Consider the following 13,541-nt stretch of genomic DNA (forward strand, 5'->3'; position numbering starts at 1 on the left):
AGCGTGACAGGCCTTAATACCCTTAATATATTCATACCCACACATTAAAATGTTGTACATTTTTCATAATTATGTTCTGCAGTAACTGCATTTGTGTGAACTCTCTGGAAGAAAGTGGAATTAATTAACCACCTGGCTTCACCTCCCGTATGAAAAGTAACAATTCTAGACATCTTCGCAGTTGCTGGAGTATGCGTTATTTTAACTCTTCAGTAATAATGTGAAAAACAGCCAATTATATTTTTTGAGAAGAGCAGTGATTATCCAAGGCTTGGATGATCTTGATTCTCAGAAGAACTGTGTAGTCCTGTGAGATGCTGCATACTGTCAAAACTGACTCCATTGCTGAGTGGTGTAGACATTTGGCATGCTGCAGGTTATTCAGAGTGGTTTTGACATCTAAAAATATCTTCAGATTAAGAAGGTTACTGTATCTTGAATTCCCAGGCTAATCTTGAAGATGGATTAACCAGGGATCAGCATACTGTTGTTCTGGAATAAGATAAAATGTTCTTATGCTGGAGTAACAGTATCCACAGTAGAGCAGGTCCTTATAGAGGTGAATGTTGGAAATGCGGTAAGATATACCTTCAATATTTGTTTAACAGAAAAAAGCTTTTTAAAAAGTACAGAGTGGACTGTGGGCTTAAGTATCCTTCTCAGCAGAGCCGTTTTATCACATTCTGATTGAATAAACACCCATTTCTAACATCCTTTGAGCAGGTGAAGGGGCCTCTTCTTTTACACTTGCTTCACAAGCTTCATACACTAATGCCCTTTATTCAGTGCAAACTGAAAAGTGGGCTGCATATATCTGTAGTCATTCAAAAACGTCTCTGTGATGACACCTAGCTAAAATTCTTTGCTGAAATAGTAACTTCATTTTCTGAAAAATGCAGACTGGTCCATACTGGAACCTTTTGCAAAATTCATATTAACTTTTGAAGATGTGCTGAGTCCTATCTAAAGTCTGCTTGCTTTCATAATGACTTCTAAGAGTCACATTGACGTGAACAACCTTCATAACACCATGATTTTTAGATCCTTTTGCAGTGATAGGGCTTTGAAAGCCTTGGAAGTCCTAATTGTACCACATCTAAAGGCTTTGGTAAGTTTTGGGGCTGGAGCTCCTTGGTGCTATGCACAGAGTTGCTGGATCAGGCCAAGGGTCAGTTTAGTGTAGTATCCCGTCTCTGGCAGTGGCCAACAGCTGATATTTAGAGAAAGCACATAGAAAAATGACATGGATAAATTGGTAAAGGCTTTAGTTATATCACATGATATATCCTGATTAAGGGTCCAGTTTCCAAAGAGTGGTGCTTCTGGACTTTCAGACCTATGGGTTGCTTCTAGGCAGCTGAGTCGATAGCCTTTGGACCTTTCTTCTCATGCATTTCCTAACTCTTACACTCATTGATACTTTTGACTCAGTTCTGTTAAAACATTTTGAAACAATTAATAATTCTTCCCTGATGACACTTCAAGATTTCTACTTTTCATTCTAATGCAGAACCAGCTTTAAAAAAAAGTATATGGAATAGAGCTTTTTATTTTTTTTAAGCTCACATTTTAAACATGGTGCACATCTTTTTTTGTCTTATTTTCCCCAGTCTTAAGTGTGTGTCATTGTTAAATATAAGATGGTATTGGTGCTCTGTAGCTTTGTCAGTTTTTGTTAGGATATGCTGTAGTCATGACTGTTAGCTGCTATTAAATTAATTTCAGTGTCACTGTTCCCTATGCTAAGGAATTTCTTTCTTTCGTTTTAATTGCTTGCTTACTTCTTTTTTTTTTTTCCCATGCTTCTTTCATTTACAGTGTCATTACTCCATGAAGAAGGCAGCCTCCTTCCTGGGTATTGGTACAGAGAATGTTTACTTCATCAAAGCAGATGAAAGGTAAGCAAGGAAAAGCCACGGCTGTGGTCTCTGAGCCTTTTTAAAATGCAGTAGTGCTGTACATAACCAGCCTATTTGAATGTAACTGAAAAGTTTTAAATCTGTGTCCCTTAGAGGTAAGATGATACCTGAGGAACTGGAGAAACAAGTCCAACGGGCCAGGAAAGAGGTGAGAGGGGGAGAGAGAGTGTGGAGAAGACTGCATGCAGACTATGTGCTTGTGTCTGAGTGAAAGGAAGGAAAACTAAGAGTGAGTGAAATCTTAAAAATAGGGCAGTTAATGTAACAGTGTCTTTCTTACAGGTGCAATCCATTTGCCATAAACTTGTGGAACAAGCCAAGACTTCTAGGTGCTGCACTCTTGCAAGGGATTAAAATTCAACAGGGTGTTTACTACTAAGGAAAGTCCCGAGTACAACACTGCTCTGAAGTATTTAGCACATTTCTTCTAGGATTTATTTTGCCCTTGATCCTTTTTTAAATGGATGCAGTATTTGACTTCCTTAAACAGTAAATGAAAACTGTAGGTTTTTCAGTTAATTACAGCAGTACTGCTCTGTCCTCTGCAGTGAACAAGAACTGTAACATGTGGCTTAGTCTCTAAAACAATCATACAAACTACAAATGCTAAATTTGGTCCTTTCTAGCATTGTAGCAAGAGTGCAGAGATTGTGTCCTGTGCCTCTTTTCCCCCAGGGACTTTGCCAAGTAGAAAGTCAAAGGCCAGCATTTGGAAATGTACTGATGTGTGTATTTGGGCAACGTTAACACATTTCCACAATCTGTAAGACAGTGCTTGCTGTAGTCAACATACTTTATTTTGGAGAGCTTGTAGGACTGAATGTGAATTCTAAGGCACAGAGCATCTTCTTTTTGGCTTGGTTAGCTCACCTTATTTCTCACTTCCACTTTGTGCATCAGAGGATTAGGATTCAGAGCTCAGCCCTTAGTCCATGATCTGTGAATACCAAGCAACTAGTGCAATGTCCATGGTGTGGACGATGCCTACCACAGAATCCTACCTTGGGAAACCTACTTTTGTGGCTGATAGAAAAGCCAAGGCAGTGTTGTCCTGTCAGGCACTGGCATGGCCATAACAGTTTTCACTAAGATCTGATTTAGATAGATCTTCTGCCAAACAACCATCTCTTCTTTGAGTTTCATGCTAGATGGCATAACTATTGATACATGGTGGCCCTAATGACCTAGCAAACTCTCTTGCTTGCCTCTTTCTGTACTTTGCATTATCTGTGGAAGACAACCTCTACTTTACCCATTTGAGCAAGCTGGGGACAAAAAAAGGACTGAAACAAAATGGAGCAAGAGGAAGCAGGCTGACAGGAGAACGAGCTCTTTGCTCTTGCAAAAACAATTCTTGTTTGTTGATGTAATAATAAATTTAATGGTTATTTGAAAGAAACCCTCTGGCATTTATGATTTTTAAAAAAAGTCAATCTCAGTATGGTGCTCTGCAATTTAAAAGCAAATGTTCTATATTAAAATGCTCTGCTTACAGGAGAACACTAATTCACTTGCACTTTAATGGAAGTTACAGGTGAATTGGAAGGTTTTCAGTTCATCAGAGCTTCAGTGTGTCTGTCCTTGATAAAGTGCTACTTTACAACTTTTACAAAAGGTAACTTCAATGAATTACAGTAAATATTCTAGGCTCTAGACCACAGAGGATGTATTTGCTAGTGATAGGAGCACAAAATGATCACTGACTGAGTAGCATGACTTAGGCCTCTTTTTAGAGAATTTATTCAGGAAGATTTATTTAACTACATTGTCAAGAAGAATAAAAATTTAATTCCATTCTTTGCAGGAAAAATGTCATGGTAATGATCTTTGGAATTTGTAGAAGTCCTGGACTTGTCCTCCTATTCAGTCATGTTACCTACTGGCTGCTGGGGGACCTTTGACTTTGATGTAGCTGAGGGAGAAAATTGGTGAGAACGCTAACAGAAACTAGATGCAGCAGATACCTCTTTGCCTCACTTGCAAGTGTTTTGTACTGGAGCTTCAGGCTGGTTTGTAAGTTTGATTGACTTTTGTGGTAGGTTGTACTAGGAATGAATGACCAAGAAGTGAATTATAGGCTGGTAATTCTTTGTGACTGTATGGGATTAATTTAAATTCCAAGGTTATTTTTCACTGCTTTAGCAATTTGTAAAGAAACTTTAAATACAAATAAATCATAATTATGTACCATTCCAACAGTCCTTTACACTGTTAAAGAAGTATAAAACGGTCAGAGTGCAAATGTGAATCAAGCCTGTCTGTCTCTAGCAGATGTTTAAAAGTGGCAATACTTTTTTTTTTTTAAGAAAGATCAGGTTTCAGCTGACGTGGAGATACATAAAAGACTCACGTGTTGAGTTTTGATTTTTCAGCTGATGTCTGATTTCAGTGAAGCTACATTCAGTTACATCAGCAGAGAAACTTATATCATCTGAGAGATTTAATTCACTGCAAATGAACTCCAGGGATCCCAGACTGTACAATTTAGTAACATCTTAATCCTCTTCAGTAACTGCATTGTCATCCTGTGGTCCAGATGCTGAAACGTTCAGAAGAGTTCCTTCAGCACGTATTTAACAGCAAGTGAGACCGCAGTCATTGCTAGGGCTGATACCCTCAATTTCATGGAATTGTTACAGACTCCACCAGTTCTTTTCATTGTTTCAGTTTCTGCTCCTAAGTAGACACAAGCACATCTGCCATGGTGCATGACCTAGTCTGCTATTGTAATTGTACCCCTGCTATTAGTTGAGTGGGAAAGCGATGAGCAAAGTTACTGATACCAAAATGGATGGCTTATGATGGCTGTCTGAGACTGCAACCTGACAAAAGTTTTCCTTATCCCGCCTGTCTAACCTTAAAATGGTCTGAGATTTCCAGTGGTGTCTCTCCTAACATTCAGTTACCAACTGCAGTCCTTCCCGTTTTCTAGACAGGGGTAGGAGCAAGAGAATAGTGCTTTGCTGTAGATCAGGCTTGGGGGTCAGACAGCGATGACTATCCCAGTCACAGTAGCGCAAGTGCTGCCGAAGGCAATTTGTGTTCCCTAACTGAAGGTTCCCCTTCACCAGGTGAAGAACAGGGGCATTGTAGAGACAATGCAGGTGGAACCTCTAGAGGGATGAGCCCTTTTCTTGCATGGGTAGCCTGCTGGCTGAGCTAGTAGCTTTATTTTATTTGGCAGAGTGGCAGCAAATATGGTAGTAAAATGTGGAAGACTGAGAAATGAAAATTGCTGTATAAAGAGAGATGTCAAATATCCAGTATGTTTTGATCTTGACAAAACTAGCATCTGTCAAAACAGTCTGAAGCTGGTGAAGTCTGCCCTGGGATGGTGTTAACTAGAAATGGAAAATGTCTTCATTTTTGGTTTTGTTTTTTTTTGTTTTTTTTTTTTTTTTTTTTTAAAGTCAGCACTTTTAAATGCGGTACCTTCTGCTGGGAAACTAAAATGTAGACTGTCGTGTCTTTGTCCTACATTCCTAAACCTTTTTATACTTTAGCTCTGCCGATATACTGGAGGAAATGAGCAGTGCAAATGACAATTTTTTGTTTTGAATCCTATTGCAGGGGTCAGCACCATTTCTTGTCTGTGCTACAGCAGGCACAACAGTGCTGGGAGCATTTGATCCTCTGGATAAAATTGCCGACATCTGTGAAAAGCATGGCCTCTGGCTTCATGTTGATGTGAGTTTGTATACTGTGTAGTTCTGTTTAGCATTGCTTTTTTTATAATTGCTATTTTTCTTTGACTGTTGATGTTTCTTTGTAGAAGTAAGTTGGGCTCTAATAACGTTTTGGTTTGGGTTTTTTTTGCATAGAGAACAGGAATACATTCTGATTTGTCTCTGTTACATGTGCTGAAAAACAGCAAATAATTTGGTTGTGACAAGCAGTCAAAGCTATTTTGTCATTGTCAGGTTATATTTCAAAATTATTTTAGAATAGATTTCTTCTTCTTGCCACCTCCTAAAAGTGCTTCAAGGGTGATTATATACAAATACAACTTTGGATTCTTTCCACATTCTGTTGGAGAATGGACACATTAGAATTGTGGTGTATGGTTCATACAGGTAAATTTCTGGCTCAACCTGTCATAAATTATTCTGTTTCATATTTACAGGCTTGAGTTTCCTATAGATCTCCTTATGTTTTCCTAAAGTGTTAAGAAATTTTTCTTTTCTCATTTCTTTATAATTTTAGGTTTGGATATTAAAATCCATTCACAAACCTTTTTGGAATAATCATTGAGCCTTTTTATTACCTGAAAGAGTTAGCTGTAAATGTATTTTTCTAAAACTAGGTCTCTTCATATTTTCTAAAATTGCATTTTCTTTATAATTGCAATGTCACAAATCCAGAATGGTTAGATTAAAAGCCATGGAGCAATGAGAGAATCTGGAGCAACATTAGTGGAGAATCTTAGACCTGCTCTAAATTTGTGAAGTGTTTGTTTAATGTTGAGTATCTGAGGAAAAATCATGTAGGCAGCAATGTGTGTTTCAACTAAATGTCTCACAGACATTAATAAATAAAGTTGCTGTATGTGTGAGTCAAAAGAGGTTTTTTTTATTGACTTGGAGGCAAAGATGCAGAATTTAGCCCTAGTATTTAAAGTGCCTGCAAAGCTTCCTCATGGCTGTGTGCTGGTGAGAATGACCCAGCAGATTTTCAGCAGAAGTGCAGCATTCACTTTAGGTGCTAGTCTCTTGCGTGTCTGCGTATAGTTGGTGGAAAGAGGGATGTATTCAGAATCTGTGTTGGATCTTAGGTGAATTGAATAGACATGGCTGGAGCCATCTCCAGTGTCTGTAGGAGGACAATGAGTGGTTTCCTGACAGACTCCCTGTAGCTGAATAACTAAAATCGGGTGGGATGAGCCTGGGCCATATTCTGAACTATATACTTCATAGGCGGTTGATAGTGTTTTGTAAAGAATTAACTTCTTCCAGTTTTGCCTCATGTTAAACTAAGGTAAAAATGCCAGTGAATATCTTAAAGTTAATTTTCTGTTTGAAGAGTGACTGTTGTTGTCAGATGTTAATTGATTCCAAGTAGAAGGACAAATGTCCAGTAATAAATTGGGTTTATAGTCTGGAAGACCAATTGTTCTGTTAAGATGTGATTCGTGTTATGAACCTCTGAGTGGTTCTCAGGAGTTCTATCAGTATTTCTTCCATCTTTCCTTTCACCCTCTATGAAGAGTTGAGTGGATGGCTGTTTCTTTATTTTTTTGTTTAAAGTTTCTAGCTATATTTATATGAGAACAGGGTATGGGGAAAAGACTGAAAACTTTCCACGTAAGAGACATTAGGCAAACACATATATACAAATGTGCTACTGTAAAATGAGCAGACTGTAATTCGTAATGTGACCTTTTTTCACTCACAGCACCATTAGAAATAGGTTTGCTAGAATATGTGAAAAGGTACAGTGGGACTAGGCGTTTGCCATTCAGAAAGAGTGTATGAGAAACATAGTGAAGAGCTGGGGTTTTTTGTTTGTTTTTAAGCAAGCCTGCTTCCTTTCTAGCTTTATAGGCAGGAATATCATATTTTTGAAATCTGAGGATCTCCATTCCTCTGAAAGGCCCGGCTTCTTGTTGAATGATTTACACATTATGCAGTCTGAGTTATAGCAAGTAAGTACTGGTATTTGAGCCTGCTGTAACTTTGGAGGAAAAAAAATGTACAGTACAATTAAAACAAAGATTAAAAAACAGGGAAAGTTCTGTTTAATTTAGGACTTTTCGTGTATCATTGTTGGGAATCAAGATTATCTACTGAAAATGGTCTCGAGCTGTTTATAAGAATATCTTATATGAATGTCAGTGGTGTTATTTCCAGATTTACACTTATGTATCTCATTTCAGAATATTTTCTGATCCTGAAGATTGATATGTTTGCCTTAGGGAGACTCTTTTCATTGAATATGAGATGATAAAGCTTATGATTCTTAGGAAGGGCAAAAGGGAGAACATCAGCATAAAATCAGTGGGCTTCAGGAAGATAAATTTCAATGAAGTCAGGAGTAGTAGATAAGCTCTCACATGGAGACAAACCTAAAGAGGAAAAGTGAGTTAAGGAAAAAGTTGTTTTAAGAAGATAATACCAGTAAGCCCAAACTGTCTCAGCAGTCAAGCCATTCAACAGCCTAAGTGCAGAGACTATAACCAGGCTTATTTTGTGCACGTTACAGCATTCATACACACATTCCAGTTGCTTATTGCATTCTATCATACATTATGATGCCTTTCTTAATGACTTGTTTTGCATCATCAATATGCACTCAAGCTCCAGCACTTATATATGTCATGTATTATATTAATGTAGCTTTAAATACTATGTACAAGAGTTTCTTCCCTGCTGGTCCTTTGACTTTTTTTCCTATGGCTAGACCAGTACAGAAAATCAGGTTTGACCTATTAGCCTGTGCTTAGGTAGTTAGTTTAATGACACTGTGAACAATGTGATTCCCATCGTTCAGCTCTAAGTGGTTTGTTGCATATGAAACACAGTAACTTTCTCATACCTACTTACCAATTACATTGCATGGGACGCAGGTGATAATCTTTGTTTTGAGCTACCCTGCATTGCTCTTAGCTGGACTTGTCATAAACAAAATGTCAACCTAGTTTGATCAATCTGCCTGCATTCTGTAGTCTCATGGTTGGAGGAGAAGCAGTTAACTTCATTGTGTCTTTGCAATATCTCATCGGAAAGCCAGAGAAACTTGCCAAGCTGCAGCTGTGGTAGTGAGTGAAAACCTGGCAAAATCATACCCAGAGAGCAGTTTCCAGTGGTTCACTGCTGAAAGGGGAGAAAATTTTGAGCAGGATTCCACAAAGGTCCACCCTAGGTTAGAGGTTATCTCCCTGAGGGAGATGTGGTGAGTCTTACTCCATTTTAATGTCAGTTGGATTGCTGGTAACAGAAATGCTGCTCTTGCCTACTCATGGACTTCACTTTTCATATCCAAACTCAGTGGAAAATCTGAGCATGAACTTTGCAATTGGCAGATATTATCGTTCTCTACTGTTTCCCTTGTGAATGTCTCAAAGGAAAAGGCTAGCAGGAAGAAGGTATGCAAAATGGGGCTTTCTGCTCTCACTGCTTAGGTTTAGGCTGGGGGAAAGGAAGCACCTCTGATTCAGTATTAGGAATGGATCTGGTTATGCAAGGACACTTCAGTTCATGCCCTTGCTTACACAGAAGGGACAGCGTAGTTTGTGGCTGACATAGTGGCACAAACCATCAGCTCCTCTACTTTAGGCACAACCCCAGGCTGCCATCTTTATTTCAGTAGATGATACTAAAGGCAAAATTTAGCCCACTGACTATGTAGTAAACTTAAGTTTTAAATGAGATAAAACATCTTCAGAAATTATTAGTTGAAGCATTATCAAAAGAACTTTTTACAAATAATATTGTCTTGGCTCTATAAATTTTCCAACAGGCTTCTTGGGGTGGGTCGGCTTTGATATCGAGGAAGCATTGCAGACTTCTTCACGGCATCCACAGGTAAGTCAGTTTAGTTCATGGGCACACTTAGCAGGGACTGAGATGGAGGTCATAGGGCCTGTTGGCTTCCATGAGACCTGCATTTTCCAAAAATACATATTACTATTAGCTGGAGAGATTTCTGAAACTAGGGGGGTGAAATGGAAAATCTGATTTGTCCGCTTAGATTGCATTTGGCCATTTTTGATTCTCTAGTACCCATGACTATATGTGCAATTTCTGCCTCCCTTTCTCCATTTATAAATTTTGCAGGGCTGATTCTGTCGCCTGGAATCCCCATAAAATGCTGTTGGCAGGAATCCAGTGCTGTGCTCTTCTGGTGAAAGACAACTCTGTAAGTCCTTCTGTCTTTTTTTTTTTTTTTTTTTTTAATGCAGTAGGCTGTCATTGCTGTAATATGGAGGTGGAAATAATTAGAAAACAACTGCAAGTCAGTTTTACTACACTGCAGTGCCAAGGCTGAATTATATTATTTTGAATTTCACCACAAAATTAATAAAGGGTGAATAAGAGAGCAGGGTCAAACTGATCCAAGTTGCTGTACTCACCAGTGGCCAAATTTTGCAGCTGGTGCCCTTGCTAGTTAACTTCTGTACATGATTTGCATTCAGAATTGAGTATTTTGTCACCTAGGTCTGCAGCACTTTAACACCGAGCTCATCAAAGTCCTCAGAATAGCTGTGATTCATTGGGACTGCAGCAGTACTGCATCTCTGTTTGAAGGAGGCAGAGCTCCTCTTTGCATCCCCTTACATGGGTGCTCCAGGGTGGGAAAGGAGAGGGATAGGAGCTGGAGCATATGCAGGTAAAGGTGGTGAGCCTTCTTTCCTCACTCTACTAGTTCTTCCTCATCACCAGGGTGATTTAGGCTTACCAAAAGCCATGACTAATTAAAAGGTCTAGCAAGCAAACAACAGAGCTCTGACCTCAAGTGGCACAAAAGTGAGATGAGTCTGCAATGTGGTAGAAGTCCCTGCTTATATCTTTATGGAAGTCTTCTATCTTAATAAAGAAGCCAGTAAGAGGGCAATTATTTCAAGCCCCATTTCAAACTCAGCCCTGCTAAAACTTATGCCCATTGTCCACCATCATGGGTGAGTTTTAGCTTATACTTCATAGTTACGAATGACTGAACATCTTGAAGATATGGAGCCCCCTGAGGTTTGCATCACTGTTTTGTGGCCAGGGTTTGTAAATCACTTTTATAAATCTCTGTCAAAAGAGCTGATAGTTTCTTTTCAGCTGCTAGTGGTTAGCTATCCATGTAATTGGTTACTAACTTCTGGTAGTAAGAACTGATGAGGACCAAAGAGCATAGACGCTAATCAGTGCTCTCTTGGAGCTCATTGCTCGAAGCCAGGGGTGAGTCATGGCAGGACAGCAAGGAGAAGTGTGCTTCCTCATTTCCTTCAACTAGAGTCTGTGGGATTAAAGAGGATTAGACTCCAGGACTACCCATCCATCACTTTATCTTTATTCCAGGATGAAAAACAAGCAGAATGAAGTTATTGACTAAGATTAATGTGGTGTCTTAGTTGCAGGCTTGGGAAGAATTCAGTGCTATATTTTTAACTAATTAGGCCCAGTACATAGATATAGCCTCAGGTAATGATTAGACTACTTGGGCTGCATAGTGGAAATTTCTCAGGAAGAAAGAGGAAAGAAATGGAGAGGAATGAAATATTCTAGCGTCCCTGGCATTTATAGTAGCTTTACAAACACTGTTCCAACTGCAGGTCTCTGGCAGCCTTTCTGTATTCTCCTTCCTTGGAGTGTAATGTCTGGTAGAGCAATTGTATTCCACTTCTAAATCACAGCTAGGCAGTGTTGTCCTGGAAGTACCTGTAGAGCTGAATCCTAGGCCATTGAGGGGTGAAAACACAAGTATTACTGATCATACAATCAGATCCTGTTGTACTGTTAGAGGTCTTCTGGAAAGTAGAAGATTTCTCTGCATGGGGAGGAGAGGGCATTTTACTCTGTTGAATTCCTGGAAAATTGGCACTTAAATGTTTTGTGTATGTGCCAGTGCAGTCTTTATATGCAGACAGACACGCATACAAATTTGAGTAGTTCCTTATCAGCTTTTTGAAAGTGTTGGAATATACATCCTTAAGAAAAAAAGATCAAATGCATATTTAAGACACTTTGGAAGAAAGGCTTTGCTTTGATCCTTTCGCAGAACAGGCAGCTGAATCCAGTTTCCCACTAAAAATGGTATTTTCACACCAGTAAGAGGAGGGAAGAGTACATGTATTGGTTTCTCACTTAGGAGCTTGTTCCACTGCTCCTAAATTACGTAAATGCCTATGGCTGCAGATGAAGCACATATTTATATGCGAACATAATTATTCCTTCATACTGTGGTTAGGATGCATCAGTGGGAGCTGGAGGAGTTTGGCACACATTGCTTTGCTAGTGAATGTTCGAGGAACCTCAGGTAGTTTCTGAAGTGGTGAATTCTGCAAGAAATAAAAGCAGAAAAATGTTAAACATAGATGTTAAGTCCCATTTATGAATCAAGCCCTAGTTCCCTTTGAAGGACTGATTAAGGAAGTTTTGTTAGCCTGTCTTCCCATTCGCTTTGACGTCCATTTGGAAACTGTGGACTACCTCAGGATTAGTGTTAGGTGATTATAAGTGGACAAATAATCCCCTTCAGTTTTTCTTTCTCTCTCTCTTTTCTTTTTTTTTTTTTCAAAAGTATAGATAGTTCAACAAGCCCAAGCTTTGTATTTTACTTTATGTATGAAAAGATAATCTTTAGAAGGAATAATCACATTTCTGATGTAATTGTAATGCCCTAATTTCTCATTAGCAAAAGTAATAGTGACTGGCTTTGTTTGATTTGTGTTGGGTTTTTTGCCACATAGCATCAATAAAGCTATGTGGTTTAGCACTGTTAATAGGCTTAAGACATTGCAGCTAGATTATTAGAATGAAACATTGTACTTAAATATTTTCCTATACAGATTGGAAAAAAAAAAAAAAAAAGATAAACTGCAGTGAAATGCTGGTAAAAGACTATCTTCCAGCCTTAGTGAAACAAAATTGGAATGATTTCCAAAGAAGATAGAGAGTGAAAAGAGAAACAAATGTTTGACTTGCTTAGAAGGGAGAAGTGTTTTCACCAAAGGGAAAGAGAGATTGGTTAATCCTCTGTAAAAGCTCAGATCAATGACAGCAGTTCCTCAGTGCTTAAAGCACTCGGGAAATGCACAGCTATCCCTTTTTCACTGCCATGCCCTGGGTAAATTTCATCACTTCTATAATAAGATAGACTTACTCAGAAAACACTTGTATTCCTGTGGCGTGAATTGCAGTGACTGTTTAAACACAAAGCTAGATGGACTGATATTCTCAAAACATGAGTGTTAACTTTTGTTCTTACGTGTTCTTAAAATGCTATGAATCAGTCTTGGGTTCTACATACACCCTTAAGGCAACAGAGCTACTCTAATTTGTCCTTGCTATAATCCATATAAATGTGAATATTATCACCATAAATAGAGAACTAACGTTTATCACCAATGCTGAAGTTCTGTGACTTGTTGGAGTGTAGCACTAGGTTAGGTAATTAGCAATCAATTCTAGGTAATGAGCAGAATTTTCACTTATTAGTTAAAAATAAAGTCTCAAAGAATGTAGCTAATGAAATCCCAGTTTAGCACAGAATAGAATTGATTGAGGTGATCATAGTAGCCATCTACAGTGTCATCTCTTCCTCATAATTAGCAGTATCACAAAGGTGTCTACTTCGCTGATTCCTTTCCAGGGCAGTTGCAGCAAATACTCTATTCCCATTGCTTTCTGTGTGGGCTTAGTACAACTGAGAGCTCTTCCTCACTTCTTGAGATGTATTACAGGGATGGCTTTTTGCACTGCACTGCTTTTGAGAATTTTCAAATATGCCTTTCAAAAGTATGCCTTCAAAAAGCATCCTTATTGCTTCAGATGAGGCAAATTAGGAAGATGTTTGTTTTGGGGGAAAAAGCTGTTTTGTTAATGAAATTGAAATTCACTTTTAACTAGCAATGGAAATGGAAAGACAACAGAAGGCTTGCTGTAGATAAGTGTGTTCAATGAGAAAAATATCTTGAAT

General features: G+C 38.6%; 1 protein-coding gene across 2 annotated transcripts in view; it reads left to right on the forward strand.

Moving 5' to 3' along the window:
• Positions 1-13,541, forward strand: part of GADL1 (glutamate decarboxylase-like 1) — a 72,663-nt gene that overhangs the window by 11,864 nt on the left and 47,258 nt on the right. For both annotated transcript variants that reach the window (XM_010584319.1, XM_010584318.1), the window contains 5 exons: positions 1,819-1,898; positions 2,013-2,067; positions 5,490-5,606; positions 9,375-9,439; positions 9,692-9,773. In XM_010584319.1, coding sequence (XP_010582621.1) covers positions 1,819-1,898; positions 2,013-2,067; positions 5,490-5,606; positions 9,375-9,439; positions 9,692-9,773 — 399 coding nt within the window. The remainder of the gene's footprint in view (positions 1-1,818; positions 1,899-2,012; positions 2,068-5,489; positions 5,607-9,374; positions 9,440-9,691; positions 9,774-13,541) is intronic.

This window comes from Haliaeetus leucocephalus, unplaced genomic scaffold (assembly GCF_000737465.1).
Source record: "Haliaeetus leucocephalus isolate CR32 unplaced genomic scaffold, Haliaeetus_leucocephalus-4.0 Scaffold973, whole genome shotgun sequence".
Lineage (NCBI taxonomy): Eukaryota > Metazoa > Chordata > Aves > Accipitriformes > Accipitridae > Haliaeetus > Haliaeetus leucocephalus.